This window comes from Amblyomma americanum, chromosome 3 (genome assembly GCF_052857255.1).
Source record: "Amblyomma americanum isolate KBUSLIRL-KWMA chromosome 3, ASM5285725v1, whole genome shotgun sequence".
Taxonomy (NCBI): Eukaryota; Metazoa; Arthropoda; class Arachnida; order Ixodida; family Ixodidae; genus Amblyomma; species Amblyomma americanum.
Window position 1 is genome coordinate 66,235,215 of NC_135499.1, and position 19,176 is coordinate 66,254,390.

Genomic DNA, 19,176 nt, shown 5'->3' on the forward strand with positions numbered 1-19,176 from the left:
CTCTTCGTAGTAGTCGCTCCCCGTAGTAACCAAACTCCTACAACAGGGCTTGAGAACATGTCGCCCAAGTTCCAGATTGTATTAACAATGCACACGAGAAATACCAACCTTTCTCCACAACTATCTGCGCGCAAAGCACAATGGCAGTCGTAACAACTCAATCATCTTCTTGGGGCTTAATTGCCTCTATCATTGCTTAATTACCACTATCTTGACCGCGAGAGGTTGGTCAACCAACTAACGCTGCGGTCTAATGCTGCAGTGCCATGTGTCAGCCACAACATTGTCAGCGCTAATGCATGCAGCCCACACCGCCACGTGCCTCAAAGCGCGATTGAGGAGTCCACTGACCCAGGGAGCCAGTTATGCGCCCTTCCTTTCCTAAAAATCATCGGCGTGGACAACGTTTATAACGACAACGCCAATGAACAAAGTGAACGCTGACAGCTTTCGTTTGTATATCCTAGATTAGCGGGGCTAATCCTCATTAATTGTTTATTGACGTTTTTGCTATCATCTAAAGCGTTCTGCATTTGTTCCCATGGCAGTCTTTACAGTTCATCGAGATCGAGGGAAGCACTTTAAAATAGAGCGGAAAAATGGACAATTACCGTCACAATTTCTATAACAGTGACTTACAATTTTCTAATTTTCAAAATTTTTGTCCGGGAATGTTGGACATGGGGCGAGGGTTCGAATCATTCCGGTAGTCAACGTTTCGACAACAGGACTTGTCTTCGTGTGAACCCAAACGAAGCCAAGTCTTCTCGCTTCAACTTTCGCTAGCAAATTAAGGCTCTCCCTCGAGCTTTGTTCCTTTTGTTTTGTGCTGTCTCTTCCTGGTGCTTTAAATGCTGACCTATGACAATTTCTTTCCAAAGCTGATTGATTTCTATGTATTTTCTACTAAGTTATCCAGCGGTAGCCCTTAATGCCAATGATTCCGGCCCATGCGCAGTAGTCGGGGCTGTGAACACCAAGCGTCCGCACATGCACAAGATGAAGTGCAGGAGGTAGCTAGAGGACGCAGTGCGAGCAGGAACAGAGCGGAAAATGCGCTGCGCACGCAGGGAGGAGTCACCAACACAAGCCGACGAGCAATAAGTCGGTGGCCGAAAGGCGCGCGGCGGCCATACGGGCGCTTCGCGCATAGAGAGCTTCCAACAGGGAGCAGTGGCGCTTCGAAGCCGTTCCACAAGTTGCCTTGCGCGGGTGAACCTCGGGACAATCGCACAGAGTAACAAACGTGGAGCGGAAGCCCCGGCTAAGGGCACCGCGCCTAAACGAGCGGCCACGGCTCGCAAACGGCAATAGACGCAAGAAGAAGGAGGTCTTCTGCATCCACATGTAAGCACTCTCGGCCGGAAACAATAGGCCAAGGCCAAGTGTATAGCGCGTGCGCTCGAGCTCCATGCAATCCGCAAAAGGTGGCAATGTAGTCATGTACGGGCTCGGCAAGCAGAAGGCTCCCGTGAAAGAAGCCAGGATCTTCAAGCTCAGGCCCAGCGAGGCCGGTTCCGCCCATGAAAGACGCAAATAACAAATTTGCAATTTATTCAAGAACACATATAGAAATCCGTCATTTAAAAAGCACGCGGAAAAGATAGTGAGCTTTTGTCACTCTCATTACCACGGGTGTGCACTCGCCATCTATTTTTCTCATTTAGCGTCCCACGACAAGGCTCTGCTAACTACCCTTTTTGTCTTGGTAGCTTCTCTGTTGTAGCCCAGGTGCATCTTGGCTTGATGGCCGACACTGCTGCGTTACCTCACAGCACTTTAAGTGCCTCATCGTGCACTGCGGAAAACTGTTAAATCTTCGAACTACTCAACACTAATTGTTCTTTATACTTCTTTCGTAGAATCTTTTACTTCCTATTCAAGTCGGCTATAATACGCTAGCGCTAATCTCATTAAATAATAATTCTATATGGCTCGTCATGATTACAAATGCAACGTATGCGTGCCAAAACTAAGGCAGACCCCTTCTAAATAGGCATCCATCGCATGATATCCAGGAGCTGTAGCTCCAAGCTTGAACCTCCGATCAACTGACATTTCCTAATATCTATAATCAAGGGCTATGCTCACAGGACATTATTTCCTAGTATCTCCTCAGATATTTCAGTCAATTTCGCCAGCTCATTTATTACGCTGGACATGGATTATTTTAAGTTTCCGAAGTTTGATTCCACAGAGTTGGTATAAAAGCTTTGTGCTTTAAGAAGCACCGTCTCTCCAATGCACGCGTGCGAAAAACATCCATGGAAATGCTCGAGCTTCAAAGTCGATATCAGAGTTTGTTGAACGCTGAGTGTCTCGCGTAACCGAACATTGCCGGCCGTTATCCCCAGGGCTTGAAGTGGCGAAAATATGAATGATGGGTCCAGATTTCAGCAATCACGCATTCCTGATTTAGGAGCCTACTGCTACATTTAGAGTACTTAACTAGGATTAGGACGCTTTCCCCTAGTGCTTTTGTAACTCTACTGAGAAAAAAAAACCTTGCATTCATTTCGATTATTGTCTTTGACGAGAAACAAGTTTGTATTGATCGATATCAAGGGGAAAGAAGTTTACTGTGAATATGTGCCTTTTTTGCGCAATGAGAACGGCAGCAGTGTTTTCTGTGAAACGGGCAGTTGGCAAGTTTGTGGCCTAATTTCCGTCGGGAGTGCTACTATGCGCCGGTAACGCAGTCACACATCCAATGAACTCTTTCCTAAATACCATTTGATCTCAGGCCCTTCAAAGCCAACAAACCAACATGAATTCGTCTTCACATTGAGGTAAAAGATATCAAGCAAAATAAAGAAAACGAACGACTCCAACGTAAACAATAGACAGTACGAGTCCTGCGGTAGAGAAGTGCACAACACAATTACACGTAATTATGCGGAGGAAACGTGCGCAAAAAGTAGGCGCAATATTTTGAATACACCTCTTCAGAGTCAGATTGCGATAATGTTAAGAGTAATGGCTCCGTACCTTGACCTTGTTTAATGGACGGCCGGCGAACGACATGTGCAGAACCACGTACGGCCTGCTGAGTTCCCGCTCTTCTGCACAGAAAGAAAAAAATGAATGTGCATTAGCTCAACTAATGCAGGATATACAAAACGAAAGCTGTCGGCGTTCATTGTGTTCGTTCTCGTTGGCGTTGACAACGTTCTAGACGACGATTATTTTGAGGAACGGAATGGTGCATAACTTGCTCCCAGGGTCAGTGGACGCCTCAATCGCGCTTTGAAGTACGTGGAGGTGGTGAGAGAGAGATGTGGGCTGCATATATTAGCGCTGACAACGTTGTGGCAAACACGTGGCACTGCAGCAATAGGCCGTAGCGTTCATTGATTGACCAACCTCTCGCGATCAACCATTAACTGCCATGTCCAAGAGTGGCAGGGTGGGCGCACTGGCTATCCAGTGTGCGGAACGCACTCAAAATTACAGACACCAAGCCGGGTCTGCTTGTATAGATCACGTGGTCAGGCAGCAGCTGCTCCGCGGCTGCGGAGCCCCGGCGCAGCGACGGCGATAACTCGGCTATGCGGCGCGGTGAAGTCCCGTGATGCGTTGCTACGGCAGCGGCGCAGCAAGGGCGTTCTATAGGCCAGACTGCAGCCCACGGCGAAATCGGCGCCGCTAAGCCAGTAAACCTTTATCTTTAAAAACGGTGGTCTTGCTGATCACAGGTGCTCCCTAGAGCATTGACGAAATGAAACAGCTCGGACGCTGTTAAAAACAAGCGCAGGCGCACGCGTTTTCAAGATAAAATAAATTATCGTGCAACGCACGCCTATTTGTCCAGCTTCCAACAAGGGAGGAAAAACCAAAAAAGAGGCAGTGGGGAAGGAGTCATCAACCGAATTTTAAGATCAACGACTTCCCTGAGCTGCCTTAGGGAGGTTTCTCTGGGGTAAACATTTTGCCGCGATCGGCTCCTAGTTGAGCGCAGTTAGTGCTAACTTAATTTTGTTTCATGTTTTAGCCTAATATCTACGATCAAAAGAGACGAGCCTGTGGAGGCGAGAAGGTCTTAAGCTTTGTCTAGATTGTCAGATATGTTCACATGAAGCATGCTATTTGTGTCCATTTTTATTAACTATCTTCGTTGAAAAAATACACTTTTCGCTTCTCATTGAACTGTCAACCAGAAGGGCAGTCATAGCTAGAAGTAACCATGTCGTTTAGACATCAATACATCAAAGGGCGTGAAACGTACAAAGAAGAAAAGGTTTAAATCAGGCGTCGTGCCCCGTACCATCACTGAAGAGACAGCAGGCGTTCTGGCTTTTGTAGGTGATGCAAGCATTCGACATTATGTCTGGAAACTTGTCCCACACGGCATATACCCTGCCGAAGAGAGGTTAATGAAAAATAGGTCTTGATTGATAATAACACTTTCAGGGCACGTGTCATTTTAGGAAAAACATTAGGGTGGAATCTTCAGTCGCACTTCTTTCGGGGCAGCAGTATCGCCACGTAATGTCTGCTACGAGTTCAAAAACGAAACAGATACTTACGCTCGCAATTCGGAGAAGCCTCCCGCGTTGTTCGTCGCATTTTTCGTCAGTTTTCGAATCGTTCTGAAATCACGTAGACAAATTGCATGTGTCATTTCTCGGATAATTATTGAACGGAATACATATAAACAAATATTCGAGAGCAGCGAGGCAGAGAAAAACGCATATAATGAACAAAATAACCTCCGGCACTGTATGAAGAGAAAATTTTTGCGCAACACAGGCGGGAGTACGCAGAGAAACACGAGGAAGCACAATTGTAGACGATATAAATAGAGTTGTCACCGGAACAATAACCGTCACCAAACCAGTTTGGCAAGATAGCCAGCCATTCCGACGGCGGTCAGTGTTAGGGGAAAATTATTGCCGGTAAGTGTTACTAATCGTTAATTTCTAGACACTTTATGCCCAAACTTATCACAAACAAATGGCAAGCACTAACTCTGAAGACATTCCTTCCCGCTTGAGAAAAAATGGACTAGCATAGCCAGGTTACTGCGTTCTGACAATATGCCGATCGAAGCGCGTGCGTACCTGCGTGCGTGCCTGTGTGTACTTTTTGGCTGTCATTCTCACTGGGAGCATATTTTACACTGCTGGACCAGTCTACGGCAGGAATCCATCCGTCTAACGTGCATGGGTGGTCGCGTATGTGTGGGTGTGTTTGAGATGTCCCACTCAATGTCAGCATATTTTGCACTTCTTGACCATAGTCGAAAGACTATAACAGGAATTCATCTGTTTATTGTGAGTGGGTGGGCTCGCATGTATGTGGCTATCTCTCATGTCACGATAATTTTAGCGATAATTTTACGCGATAATTTTACGCTGCTGCACCACACTACTGGAGGAATGCATCCGTCTGTTCTCTTCTCCCGAAGTCCTCCTCCTAGAAACACTAAGCGGTCTCCCAAGCGTCTGCTATATTTATGCGGAGTTCAGGTCACATCACTGCCTGACTTGAAGGTTATATTTTTTTTTCAGACCACGGCACGTTTAGCGCCAAAATCTCGTTCGTTGTTTTTCGACATAGCGTTTGACATAGTTGCTTCTTTTAAACTTTGGTGTTCTCTCCGAGAACGGCTAGTCTAGAACGCAAGACCACAGCACGCATGACCTCGAATGAAGCAAGCACCCAGGCACGGCGTGCTATTCGCGTCAGCTAGGCCAGGCACCATGGGCGGTTGTGATTTGGGTCTCTCCGACCCGGCAGCTGTACTCCAACAGATAACGACCGACTGACCCGTTCGCACTAAAGTAACTACAAAAAAAAAACTCCCAGATACTGTTTCGGAGGTTCCTATTTTTTCTCGCCTGTCCTAAAACCCCTCTCTAGTGTGACAACGTCAAGCGCAGTATGATATGAACAGTAATAAAAGCCCTAAAGGGAGAGTTCTTTACGGTGAAGAGAATATTTTAGACCGCGTCGATTTTTATGCCAGTGTGGCTACGTACTTCTGCACTGGCCAAGTGCCTTTTAATGTGGTTTTATGTAAACGACGAAATGCAAGACGTTCTTAAAATGGTACGGCGAGAGCTTTTTGCAAACGGCTATCCCGACCACTTAGTGAAAAAAATCCGAAGCCATATCTAGCAACCGAGCATGTAAATCATAAGGGTATTTTTTTGTTAAGCTTGAGCCGCCACGGTGGCTCAGTGGTTTTGGCGCAGGGCTGCTGACCCGAAAGACGCGGATTCGATCCCGGCCGCGACGGTCGAATTTCGATGGAGGCGAAATTCTAGAGGCCCGTGTGCTGTGCGATGTCAGTGCACGTAAAAGAACCCCAGGTGGTCGAAATTTCAGGAGCCCTTCACAACAGCGTCTCTCATAGTCTGAGTCGCTTTGGGACGGTAAACCCCCTTAAACCCATAAACCAACCATAAGGTTTTTACCACCACTGCTGGCATTTAGTATGTACCGTCTTTGCCAAAAGTATCCGAGCAGCCGAGCGGCGCAGCTGCTCTCCGGCTGCGACTGTAAACTGGGTGACGTAAGCCCTCCTTCCTTAGATGATAAGAAGTAAGCAGGTAGTAGCAATTTCGCGCCTCTCGAGTGCTGTTATACTGAGCGAGGGCGCAGGCTTGCAACAGCCAGTTTAGCCTCGCAGCTGGGGAGCGCCGGCCAGCGCCGAAGGTTGCAGTGCCGTCGCTCGGCTACAAGCCCGCTCCGGCCGCCGGCGCGCCTGCGCGGTTGCTTTTGGCAAAGACCAACGTTTTCAGATAAGGACAGTTGGGAAACTTGCTCCGGGGATGCGGCCCCTGTTCCGTCGCCGCCTTACTCTGAGAGACGCGAGCGCCGTCTCTAGGGTTGTGTCAGTACCACGCCCGTTGGCTGTGCTTGGTCATGTGGTAGTTTGCTGCATATCTAGCCCACGATGGCTCGCGCCTCGCTTCGTCTGCGCCGGGTGCGGCTGGTTCTAGCCGTGCGTCGCTATTCATGCTCACTGCTTGGATTTCGTCTATGTATTGATAAGTTCGCGTGCGCTCTACAGCTGGGGTACAAAGAGGGCAGGATGCTCGGGGTTGAGCTTTTATTTATATGTGTTTACACAATACCCCTAAAGGTCCTCAATTTCAGGATATTACATAGGGGAGATGCCAGTACAGGCAATCAATCAAAAGAAAGAAGTAAATAAGCCAAAAATTCAAGAAACTACGAAAAAAACCGATAAAAGCATTTGGATCATTGGAAAAAAATACAAAACCGACATAAGGAACCGAAACATTAACAGAGTAAAGTTAATACAAGTTATACAATGCCTATCTACAACGGCATGAAAATAAAACAACGAGAATCATCAATAACAGAAATAAAGACAAAACTCTAATGCACTGGTAAGTTAACAATGTTCCAAAAGATGTTAGGCCAAAGCAGTGGCAGAAATTAGTTTTAAAAAATTTCTCCGGATCAGTGGTGTTAGGAACATCTGAAGGGAGAGCGTTCCAGTTGGTTATAGTGCGTGGAATGAATGAATGTGCATAATTAGATGTACGGCATAACAACCGCTTAACTTTAAACAGATGGTCTCGGCGGTCGAACATGGAGGAAGGCAAAGAAAAAAAGTAATTATGAAGCGTTGAGTGATGATACAGTTTATGAAAAAGTGATAAGCGCGCAACTTTACGACGGGGGTATAGAGCTTGCAGATCAGCGCGTTTCTTAGAGGCTGTGATGCTGTTATGACGTGAATAATCAGAGTAGATGAAACGAGCTGCGCGATTCTGCAATGATTCGATGTTATTTATTAAATATTCTTGATGAGGGTCTTAAATAGACGGAGCATATTCAATTTCAGGTCGATTAAGAGTGGTGTAAGTACGTAATCGGAGGTGAGAGGTAGCATGCTTTAAGTTATGTTTTAAGAGGCCTAATACCGATTAGCAGATGCAAGAATAAGTTTAATGTGGTGGTTCCATGTTAGGTCTGAATGAACGTGAAGACCGAGGTATTTATACGTGGTTACCAACTCGACTGGAGTGTTAAAGAATACGCTGTTTGAAATCGAGACAATTGGTTAGTGAAAAACAAATTTGTTTTGGAAAGGTTAATTTGCATGAGCCAAGTAGAGCACCATGCTGTTATTGTCTCGAGGTCGGATTGTAAGGCTAGGCGATTTTCGTTAGTATAAATTTTGCTATAAATTACACAATCCTCGGCAAAAAGTATGATTCGGGAAGAAAGGGAGTTAGGTAAATCGTTAATATATATAAAAAATGCACAAGGCAGAGCACGCTTCCTTTTGGGACGCCAGAATGTACTTGGCTGAGAGACGAATTATGGTTATTGGCACTGGTAAACTGAAACCTGGAACAGAGAAAAGCTTCAACCCATGCAATAACAAGAGGGTGAATATTAAGAAATGTTAATTTCGTTAATAACCGGTTATGAGGTACCCTGTCGAAAGCTTTGGAAAAAACAAGAAATATGGAGTCGACTTGAATTCCAGCATCAACAGATGAATGAAGTTCGTGTATGAAACCAGTAAGTTGCGTTTCGCACGAGTACCCTTTACGGAAGCATTTGGTATTTAAAGATGCTGTTGTGTTGTTCCAAAAAGTTAAAAGCCTGCGAATGAATCACGTATTCTGAGTTTACAATCCTGCTGGTTAATGAAATTGGTCGAGAATTGAGTGGTACAGAATGATCACCGGACTTGAAAATAGGCACAACATTAGCTAGGCACTAGTAGCGTGGCTCCAAACCAGATGAAAGGGATTGAAAAAAAAAATAGCGGACAAGATGCGATGGATACCTACAGAGGAGTTCTTGAGTATTTTGTTATTAAAACCAAGGTGATGAGACGCTGATGTCGTTTTAAGTTTCCTTAGTAAAGAAAAGATACCAGTCTTGCTAATAACTATTTCGGACATTAAGGTATTAGAATGATTCTTAGTAACAGGGACTGAATAAACCTCTTCTCGGGTAAAGACTGATGTGAATGCGTAGTTAAGAACTTGTGCGCATTCAGCCACCGGAACGCTGCCGCCTTCGGCATTGGTAAGAGAATGATTCGAAGGGTTGATCGTCTGCCAGAATTTATGAGGGTTATTTTTTAACATTGTTTGTAAATCGTAGGTGAAGAAATGGCGACGAGCAGATTTAAACGCCGTCTTATAATCTTTATCGCACTTTTTTATCGTTGCCAGGAATCAGAGTGCGTGTTTTTGTCGGTATGTCTGTAAAGACGCTTTTTCTTATTATTCAGGCGACGTTGGTGTCTACTAAACCAGGGCGCGGGGTTAGTATGTGGTATACCGATAACAGGTAGAAATCTGTCGATAAGTGCAGCAAGTTTGTTGCTGAAAAGGTTCCAGTTGTCCTCTAATGAACGTGTTAAGAAATCGAGAAGGAAGTTCTCAGAGAAAACAGTCATCTCAGCGTTAATTTCATCGAAGTTGGCTCGGTTGTAGCACCTGATTTGTTTCTTGCGAGTTATTTCTTTATGGAGAGTGAAATTAATCTTTCCGGTGATTATGGAAAGATCCGAAAATCCTTCTAAGAGCGCAATATTAGAACAAAGATAAGAATTCTTGGTTAAGACAAGATCCAGAACATTTGCAGAAGTGGCAGAACAACGCGTCGGTTCAGAGATCAGTTGCTGCAATGAGAAGAACAGGCAAGACTGGAGGAAAGCCCGAGCTTCCGGATCATTAGTTGGAGCAAATAATGAGGACCGGTTAATTGTCGGAAAGTTAAAATCACCTAGCAACAGGAAGCTTGAGCTCGGAAAACGAGCAGCAAGTTCGCTTAATATTCGATAAAATTCACTTAAGAATGAAGTGCTTATGTCAGGAGGCCGGCAGAGTACACCAATAATAATAGCAGAAGGGCCACATTGCAAGCGAACCCACACTGAGTCCAGGCACGACGCGACGTCGATAAGCAAAGCGGTGATCTCTTTCTTAACTGCTAAAAGTACACCACCACCCCTACGGCCCACGCGGTCAAAACGAAATATGTTAGATTCAGAATCGCAGGTGAAAAGGACATTGTCAGGAATCGTGTCATTTCAACACGTCTCGGTAAGCGCAATGATCGATGAACAGCTCGAATCGATTAGTGAAGAAAGAGCCACGTTTTAAGAAAGAACACTCCTTATGTTGGTGTAGAGGAAGTTTGTACCCAAACAGCGCAGGGCCGTGCAAGTGACCGCAAGGGTGGTTTGTCTGTCAATTTCTGAAGACTGGAACGTCTCCGCCACTCTTGAGACACCCACACTGCACAATTGGCTTCGTTATCCCAGAAGTAAGACTCACTATTGATATACAGTTTATCAAAAACCAAACGCACTTTGTCACCTTCTGATTTTACTGATTTTCCATACGTGAGTAGTTGGCGGCGTTTATTGCGAACAATGTGAGAGTAATCGCGTGAAATACTGAAGTTCGTATTCTTGAGCTTGTAGCCCCTACTCATGACAGATTCAACTTCTTTTTCTTTGAACAACTTAACAATAATAGGCCGGTTTTTGTCGTCTGAAAAACGGCCTGTGCGGTGAGCCCGGAATAATGAAGGGAGAGTAAGACCAAGTTTATCAGAACAAAATTTGTTAACAAGACGTTCAGAGACTTACCAAGTTTCAGCCTTATCCTTGTCAGGAACGCCATAGAAAAGAATGTTAGACCGGCGCGATCGGCTTTTGGGTGTATATCTCGGCCGAAACTGAAAGCACTTCTTTTCGTGGCTCGACATGGTGAAATCGAAGAAACGCGCTTGCTTCCTGGTAGTTTTACTTGTTAATATTCTTCACGTGGGTAATATGCAGCAGTGCAAAATAGTTTGCAGGTCCGCTTCATTACGGCTGAAGTCGCAATGACTGCACTAAATTTCGCGAAGTGCGAGCCCCTTTGTGCTCACCTTTCAGCATCGACTGCAGTAGAAAAGCACCTTTTTAGGAGATTTCCTCTTGGCTTCTTTCAACAGCTCTTTTAAGGAAGAAAAGATTGAGTGATGAACATTCTGGGGAAGTAATTGAAACGCCTACTGAATTTCGTAGCCTCGGCCTGAATGCGAAGTCTATTTAATTCGTAATATCACCTCGCTAAATACGTTTAGAAGGCTAACGAAACAAACTTGCCCCGGCGTGCATGCAGGTACGGGAAAAGAAGACGGAACAACGAAATATTAAGCTTCCATGACGGAACGCAGCATTCCCTCACTATTTCGGCTCCCTGGAAGAGACGAGCAGCCATTTGCCAACAAGTCCTTAACGTGCCCGGCTAAAGTTAAGATTTTAAATGCTACTAAATCGTCTTGTTTCGTTAAAGAGATCAAGGCGAAAACTTCGTATGCATTCATTTAATACATTTTAACACACGCTAGCCACCATCCACTGCGCTCCTCAGAATATCAGACGACGCGCCCATCGCAGGATGGATGGATGGATGGATGGGTGGGTGGAGGGTGGGTGGGTGGATGGATGGATGGATGGATGGATGGATGGATGGATGGATGGATGGATGGGTGGATTGATGGATGGGTGGATGGATGGATGGATGGATGGGTGGGTGGGTGGGTGGGTGGGTGGATGGATGGATGGATGGATGGATGGATGGATGGATGGATGGATGGATGGATGGATGGATGGGTGGGTGGGTGGATGGATGGGTGGGTGGATGGATGGATGGATGGATGGATCTGTGGGTGGGTGGGTGGGTGGATGGATGGATAAATGGGTGGATGGGTGGATGGGTGGGTGGATGGATGGATGGATGGATGGATGGATGGATGGATGGATGGATGGATGGATGGATGGATGGATGGATGGATGGATGGATGGATAAGGCTTAACCCTTTAAATCGGGCGGTGGTTCAAGCCACCAAGCCATGGCGTATGAAATTTTACTCTTCTCTTGATTTTAGCCAACAATCAGATAACCTTCGCTTGGCTACTTCTACCCGCTTAAAATCTACTTTCCCTTCAGTGCCCTTAAACCCCAATGCCTTGGATAAATCAGCCCTGCTGCTTTCCACTGTAGGGTGAAGCCCTTTACAGAAAAGTATCAAGTGTTCAGCCGTTTCCTCCTCCTCTCCGCACGCTACGCACAACCTGTCTATCTCGTGGTACCTGACTATATATGTCTTAGTCCGCAAAACTCCCGCCCTGGCCTCAAACAACAAAGAGCTTCCCCTTCAATTATCACAGATATTTTCTTTGGCAATTTCCTGCATAAAGATCCTGTATCTTCCCAGTGCCGATTTCGTCAGCATCCCTGTTTTCCACAGAGCTCTCTTTGTTTCTTTGACCCTTTTCTTAACCGATAATTGCTGATTTGAAGCACTTAATTGAAGCACTTTATACGTATAGACAGACTCATAACGCGCCATATTGCGGCTTATATTCGTCTCTCGGAGGAAGATGCGATACCGAAGTTTTCAGTCCGCTACCTAAGCCAGAACAACCAGCTCGCTGTTGACGCGGTGGAACCCGATGTGCAAAACGCACTTCTCGCTATAGACTCCCTGACAATCAATGGAAAGAACATGCCGTTTCAAGCATACGAAACCGCTCTTCATAATCAAATCACAATAATCATTAGAAACTCTGGTTATGACTTCTGAGGAACTCGTCAGCTATTTGCATTGCCGCAAGTGCAAAATCCTGCAGGCGCGCCCAGTTGGGGACACAGGCACTGCCATGATCACTTTTGAAGGTAACAGCCTACCTCACAAAGTCGGACCGCGGTCATTTGCGTGTCGTGTTTTTCCGTACCGTCTGCGAGTTGCGGTTTCAGATATATGTCGCAAGATTGGTCATCGCAAGGAGCAATGCCATAACGCGGTGGCAGCAAGATGCTCCACCTGCGGTTTGTGGCTACACGAAGAGGGCACGCGGTGCCCGAACGCAGAACTGAAATGCCGAAACTGCGAGGGTTCTCATTTGGCCATGGTCAAAACTTGTGCGAAACAGCGACAAGTCCACAAACAAATTGCACAACAGCATAAACCGGTTACAAAACAGAAACGTAAGGAACGGCATGCATAGGGACGTCAGCACAGCCAACTCGAGAACTCGTCCAAACCGGCACAGTTTCTACACCGGCCCAAAGGTAGCCCTCGCACACTTTCAAAGCAGCCAAAACACCTACACTAAAGTTGTTAAACAGACGAACGAACATATAAAAGCCAGTCATGAACATGCCTTGTCAATTTCGAGTTCGCCTCGTGCGCCCGCCAAGCAGTCTGCTTGTGAAGGACCGGCAAAGTCGTCACGAAAGGAAGTAGCTCAGCTAGCGACAGTGTCCTCGCAGCCCCGCGATAATTCACGTCTTCCCACTCCAATGACACCCCAAGATTTCGAGCGGCATCTTGAAGAATGAATGGCAAGAATGAATGAGTCCGAGAATTTTAGTTGAGCTATAGAAACAAGCGTCCATACCATCTATGAGCGTCTTGTGCTTTCGGGCACGTTCCCATTTGGCACTAATCATCCGACCATCACGGCAGCACCCACTCTACCTACTCCTCAGTCAGCACCAAACTTCACCGCCTATAAAGCCACACAGCCTAACCATGGCAGGTTCTGCAGGACCACTGCCGTAGGCAACCGTTCTACAGTGGAATTGTCGCTCGGTTCGCAGCAAGAGGGCGGACATGATCGCCCGGTTCCTCAGCAAGCAAGACGATAAGAGTCCATTAGTTATTGCCCTTCTGGAGGTCAACGGCCCAGTGCTGCGAATAATGGGCTATGACGGATACGCCCCGTCTGAAGATCTTGCTACACCCGAGAAACAGCACTGTACGTGCGGAGGGGAGCAGTACGTGTGCAGCTAGACACGCAAGCGTTATGCAACACGGCCCTAAGCGTCGTTAGTTGCCGGGTGAAGTCTCACTACCGCGCGCAATCCTCGTCATCTTCATTTACATCGTTCCCGAAAATACGAGTAATAAGGCTAATCAGGTGGCACCTGTTGACCTTAGCTTCTTCTCCTATTTTGGGAAGTGACCATTTCTTGATCTTATACGTTTTCGCACAGGCCACGCCAACACGAAGATGAAAGCAGATGCCACCACAAGGCTAAGCCATATCACAAAATGGTATAAGTACCATGAGGTACTGGGGCAGTAGCCTCCAGCCCGGCACATTAACCAGCTGGGATCAGAGCTGTGCGAAGCACAACGAAGAGCCACCAAGAGCCAACGTGTTTCTTCTGACCACCCCATGCCTGACCGGCATTTACTCACCTTATGCAATAGAAGGCGCCGGATTCAAGGACAATACAGGTAGTCTGGCCGTTCTGCCCCTCACAAAAAGAAGTTCCGTAACATACAACGCTCCGTTGAACATTATACCATTAGGCTTGAATCAGAGTGCTGGATGGAAATTTGCAACTCCATCAAAGGGCAAACTCAAACGTCTTAAGTTTGAGCCATCCTGCGTTCCCTCCTCGGCCAGCGCGCGACTTACGAGGGGGCGGCGCGCGTTGCACTCCGAGAAGGAATCAGCGCTAAGGAACTCGCCGAACAGGCCGCTCAAGTGTTCTCGCAGACGCCTCGCCCCTCAGACGCCACGTACAAGGATGAGTCTTCTGAAGAGAGCGACCCGCTTAACAATCCCTTCACCATGCCCGAGCTGGAGCATGCCCTGCAGCATTCTAATGCATGTACCTCCCTGCGTTTCCTTTTCATTCTCTTTCTCTCTAATGCATGTAGTACTCCGGGAGCCGATCAGGTGTGCGTGGCCCATATATGTAATTTGCCCCCCGGGTACAAGCTAGGTCTCCTTGAAGAGTTTAACCGAGTCTGGGATGCTGGGGTATTGCCCTCCACTTGGAAGTTTTCGGTGGTCAAACCCGTTAATTTTAAGCCTGCGAAGCCACCACATACCTTATCCAATCTCCGTCCCATCTCCATAACCTCTTGCGCCCGCAAAGTAATGGAGAGCATCATCAACACACGATTAATGGGTACCTTGAAGATCACAACCTTCAAAGCCCTACACAGTATAGATTACGCTCTGGACTATCCACACAAGATGTACTGCTCCGCCTCAAAGAGAACATCCTCGACTATAACTCAGTCCGCCCACGGGCTATTGTCGTGGACATACGCAAGGCTTTTGATGGCGTCCCACACAGCACCACCCTGACGAAAAGTCGCGACCTCGGTCTGATAGGAAAAATATACAACTTGATTGCTGGTTTCCTAGAGGAGCGCAGCTACCAGGTCCAAGTTGGTGAGGACACCCGTTCTACCCTCCCCAACTTAGTAGGCGTCCCTCAGGATGCGGCGATCTTCCCAACACTGCTTAATATAGCTATGCACCAGCTACCGAGGCGCCTCGCGAACGTAACGGGCCTAAAGCTCGTCTTTGTTTGTCTCGCTTGTCCTCGTTTTTTCCGCGCCAACTTCTTCAGTATGCATTTCAACCAACTAGCCCAACTTTCTGCTCTCCTAAAGCAGGCGGTTTATGCTGACGACGTCACCGTGTGCAGACATCAGGGGTCCATTGGCGAGCAGGAGGATGCCTTACAAACAGCCCTTGAGCTCCTCAGAGCTCCTCGACATGCACACCCACACACAGCAGACGAGACTTCGCGGCACGCACTATTGCTCCTCGGGAACGATGTACAGACATTTCCCACTTTGCTCAGCAAGACGCCGCCGTGGGAAACCACGCAACTCACTGAAGGGAAGCCACTTCCACTACATATGGATGCGCATCAGCGAATGCGGCGCCGGGCTTATGCCATGAGGCATGTTAGGGCTACGAGCTCACTGCCCTAAACTAAACGTGTTGTGCACACGGACGCTGCACTTCCTGCTGACGGCAGCATCCAAACTTGCTATGCCACTGCGTGGTACGACCAGAGAACCGAGAATCAGGGCCGATACCACCATATATCGGCAGAAGTGCCCTTCAGTATCCGAGCCGAGCTAATGGTCATTTTAGACTATTTAGAATCAGCTCCCGCGGTTTCTTCTGAATCTGACACCATTCACCATCGTGTGTACACGGACTCTCAAGCTGCCTACCGGGTATGCGCCAACGTTATTTATATAGACGGTGTAATGCAGAAGATAAGGCATAACGCATGCCTGCTTCGCGAACGCGGTCAGCACGTTACCGTCCATTGGGTTCCCGCGAAATGTGGTATCCCTGGGATGGAGAAGGCTCAAAGACTACCACGCACTCATCTCTCGACCGTGCTAGCCAGAGCTCCCGATACTCTTCCTACTTCCGTCACTACCACACCTGAGGCTGCAGATCAGATCGCGGAGAGGCAAGAGACGAAACTACATCGCGCCGCCTACCTCACGGTATATAGTGGGCAACCCCCTCTCTATAAATGAGCTTCCCACGATGGTATTCACGCGACGAGAATCGGTCCTGCTGCGGTTGATTCAAAGAGGCACCATTCTTACTCCTTCCGTGTTGAACCGTTTTCATCGGGGCGTCACGACGCCACCTGTATCTGGTTTCTGCTCCAGGTGCAACTGCCGTGCGGATTTGAGTCACCTGTTAATGGGAATGTCCTCTCTACACACCACCTCGTCTTCAAGCACTGGCCACTAGTAAGGGGGGACCATGGCCTTCTTCTATCTGGACCCGGGCCGTCCCTGATACCTCGTCTCCGGATCGTGCCATCGAGCTTTGGCGGGCACTCCTCGTGTTCATCCAAGTCTCGGCGGCTCTGCTTGTCGGCAATAGGCTCCGCAACGCTCACGAGAGGCACGCATCCTCCACTTTGCTGCTTCCAGGAAGTTTTAATAAAACGGAGACAGCCTATACCCCTTCTCCTTTGCAATACCCCCTTTTCCTTCCACCGAAGCACCTTCGGCGCATTCTAATGTGGATTAAACGTGGTTTCAATCGATCAGTTGCTAGCGAGACAATTGAGGAACAGCAGAAAAAGAAACTTGAGAACGAACTTGCGAAACACAGTAAGTTGACTGAAGTGAACGACATGCTTCGGTTGAAACTTGAAACTTTAGAACATAAGATGAAAAAAAAAGAAACGTTTTTAGTTTATCAAAAGCAATACTCAAGTAATACTAACATAGAGATACAGTATGTCATCAAAGAGAACATTCACAAACTTTGACATAGCATTCGACAAAGACGAACCAATTTATGTGTACGAGCATCTTTGCTCCAGTTTGAAAAAGCTACTCTGCGTGGCTATCAAGCGCATGCGCGATAGCAAGCGGAAGTCAGCGTGGTGCTGGAAAGAAAACATCTATGCTAGACGGGCGGACAGCACAGACTCCATACAAAAAAAAAAGAACGTGACTAATTCAAGATTTGTTGAGCAGCCTTTCAGCGCTACCATAGCTAAAACAAGTGTAATATGAAGAGTTTACATTTCTGCAGTCCCTTCTCTTAAACACACCTTTGCAGAATGAGGTCTTGCACATAAATACCCGATCAGCTGTTAACAATAGGGATGAGACTGCGAATTTTAGCTGAATTTATTTTCAAGCCCAACACTACAATGTTAACGGAAAACTCGTACAAAGTTCTACCATGTTGCATCTCGAAGCGTACACCAATCATTTTCTGAGTCCGCCGCGGTGACTCGGTGGTTATGACACTCTGCTGCTGGCCCGAAAGACGCGGGTTTAATCCCGGCTGCGGTGGTAGAATTTCGATGGAGGCGAATTTCTAGAGGCCCGTGTACTGTGCGATGTAGGTGCACGTTAAAGACTCCTAGGTGGTCTCAATTTCAGGAGCCCTTCACTACGGCATCCCTCATAACCTCAGTCGTTTTGGGACGTTAAACCCTCATCAACCAAACGTCGTTTTGGGACGTTAAACCCTCATCAACCAAACCAATTATTTTCTCAGTCCTCTTAATTAAAGAGGAGGTGGGGTTGCCATTTATCAAAAATCATGTATTACCTATGAAATAGTGCCTGAATTTTCCAATAGTAGCGAAGACTGAAATTTTAACCCTTAAATACAAACATGAAACCCTGTCAGTCGTACTGGCCTCCAAGTGGAAATATTCCGAATTTATTACCTTTTTTCGAGTTACTTCTAGAGTACATTCGCGCTAACAACTTTGTTCGTTTGTAAAAGGACTTTCAATATCAACATAAGTAAGAATACTACTACTTCCAATGATCCGATCGCAATAATTATCTGGGTTTTATAAATGCAATTCAGACACTTACCCATGTTACGCTTTCTACCTCTACCATTCTTGTTTTAGTCGCCACAAATATAAACACATTAATTAAAATACTGGTAGAGTCAAATCGAATATAAGCGGTCACTGTCCTGTTTTTATGTTCTACGAATCAGGCACCCAACGTAAAATTAGTCCCTAGAACCTGATCACTTTGTACAGAGTAACAAACCAAGCTTTAGGATCATTAAAACATGCCATTACGTTTTATGACTGCTCACCAATATTTATTACCTTTTTTCGAGTTACTTCTAGAGTACATTCGCGCTAACAACTTTGTTCGTTTGTAAAAGGACTTTCAATATCAACATAAGTAAGAATACTACTACTTCCAATGATCCGATCGCAATAATTATCTGGGTTTTATAAATGCAATTCAGACACTTACCCATGTTACGCTTTCTACCTCTACCATTCTTGTTTTAGTCGCCACAAATATAAACACATTAATTAAAATACTGGTAGAGTCAAATCGAATATAAGCGGTCACTGTCCTGTTTTTATGTTCTACGAATCAGGCACCCAACGTAAAATTAGTCCCTAGAACCTGATCACTTTGTACAGAGTAACAAACCAAGCTTTAGGATCATTAAAACATGCCATTACGTTTTATGACTGCTCACCAATATTTAAAACAACAAAAGCATACGACGCATATACACAGTTTATCGCTATATTTGTGAACATATATAAGAAACACTTTCCTCCTAAAACCGATCATCTATCGAAAAAGAACTAGGAAACCATAATCAAAATAAAGACAAGTATTTGTACCACGCCTTTCTGCGCACAAGTCTGTCCACTGCGCTGCCAGATTTTAAGGTAGCAAGAACAAAGAAAAGTTTTGAAGATGTATACTCTGTTATCGCTCGCCGTAACCCAACTGCCGCCCAGAAAATTATTCATAGCGTCCTCAACCGGTCCAATACTAGCCGTTCGCCGAAAAACGTATCCCACCATGGTAGTTAAATAACCGGCGAAGTGTTAGCAGAACACTTCAATAAACGGTTTGTTAATA

At 46.4% G+C, this 19,176-nt stretch overlaps 1 protein-coding gene and 1 pseudogene across 1 annotated transcript in view; one reads left to right on the forward strand and one right to left on the reverse strand.

Annotated features, from left to right (window-relative positions):
- The window catches only part of LOC144123791 (uncharacterized), a 37,468-nt gene extending 33,146 nt beyond the window's left edge, over window positions 1-4,322 (reverse strand). Inside the window, exons 1-2 of the mRNA XM_077656542.1 lie at window positions 4,265-4,322; window positions 2,989-3,062 (exon numbers count right to left, since the gene is read on the reverse strand). Coding sequence (XP_077512668.1) covers window positions 2,989-3,062; window positions 4,265-4,322 — 132 coding nt within the window. The remainder of the gene's footprint in view (window positions 1-2,988; window positions 3,063-4,264) is intronic.
- Window positions 4,323-13,620: 9,298 nt separating this feature from the next.
- LOC144123793 (uncharacterized) lies at window positions 13,621-17,354 on the forward strand (annotated as a pseudogene).
- The last annotated feature ends 1,822 nt before the right edge of the window (window positions 17,355-19,176 follow it).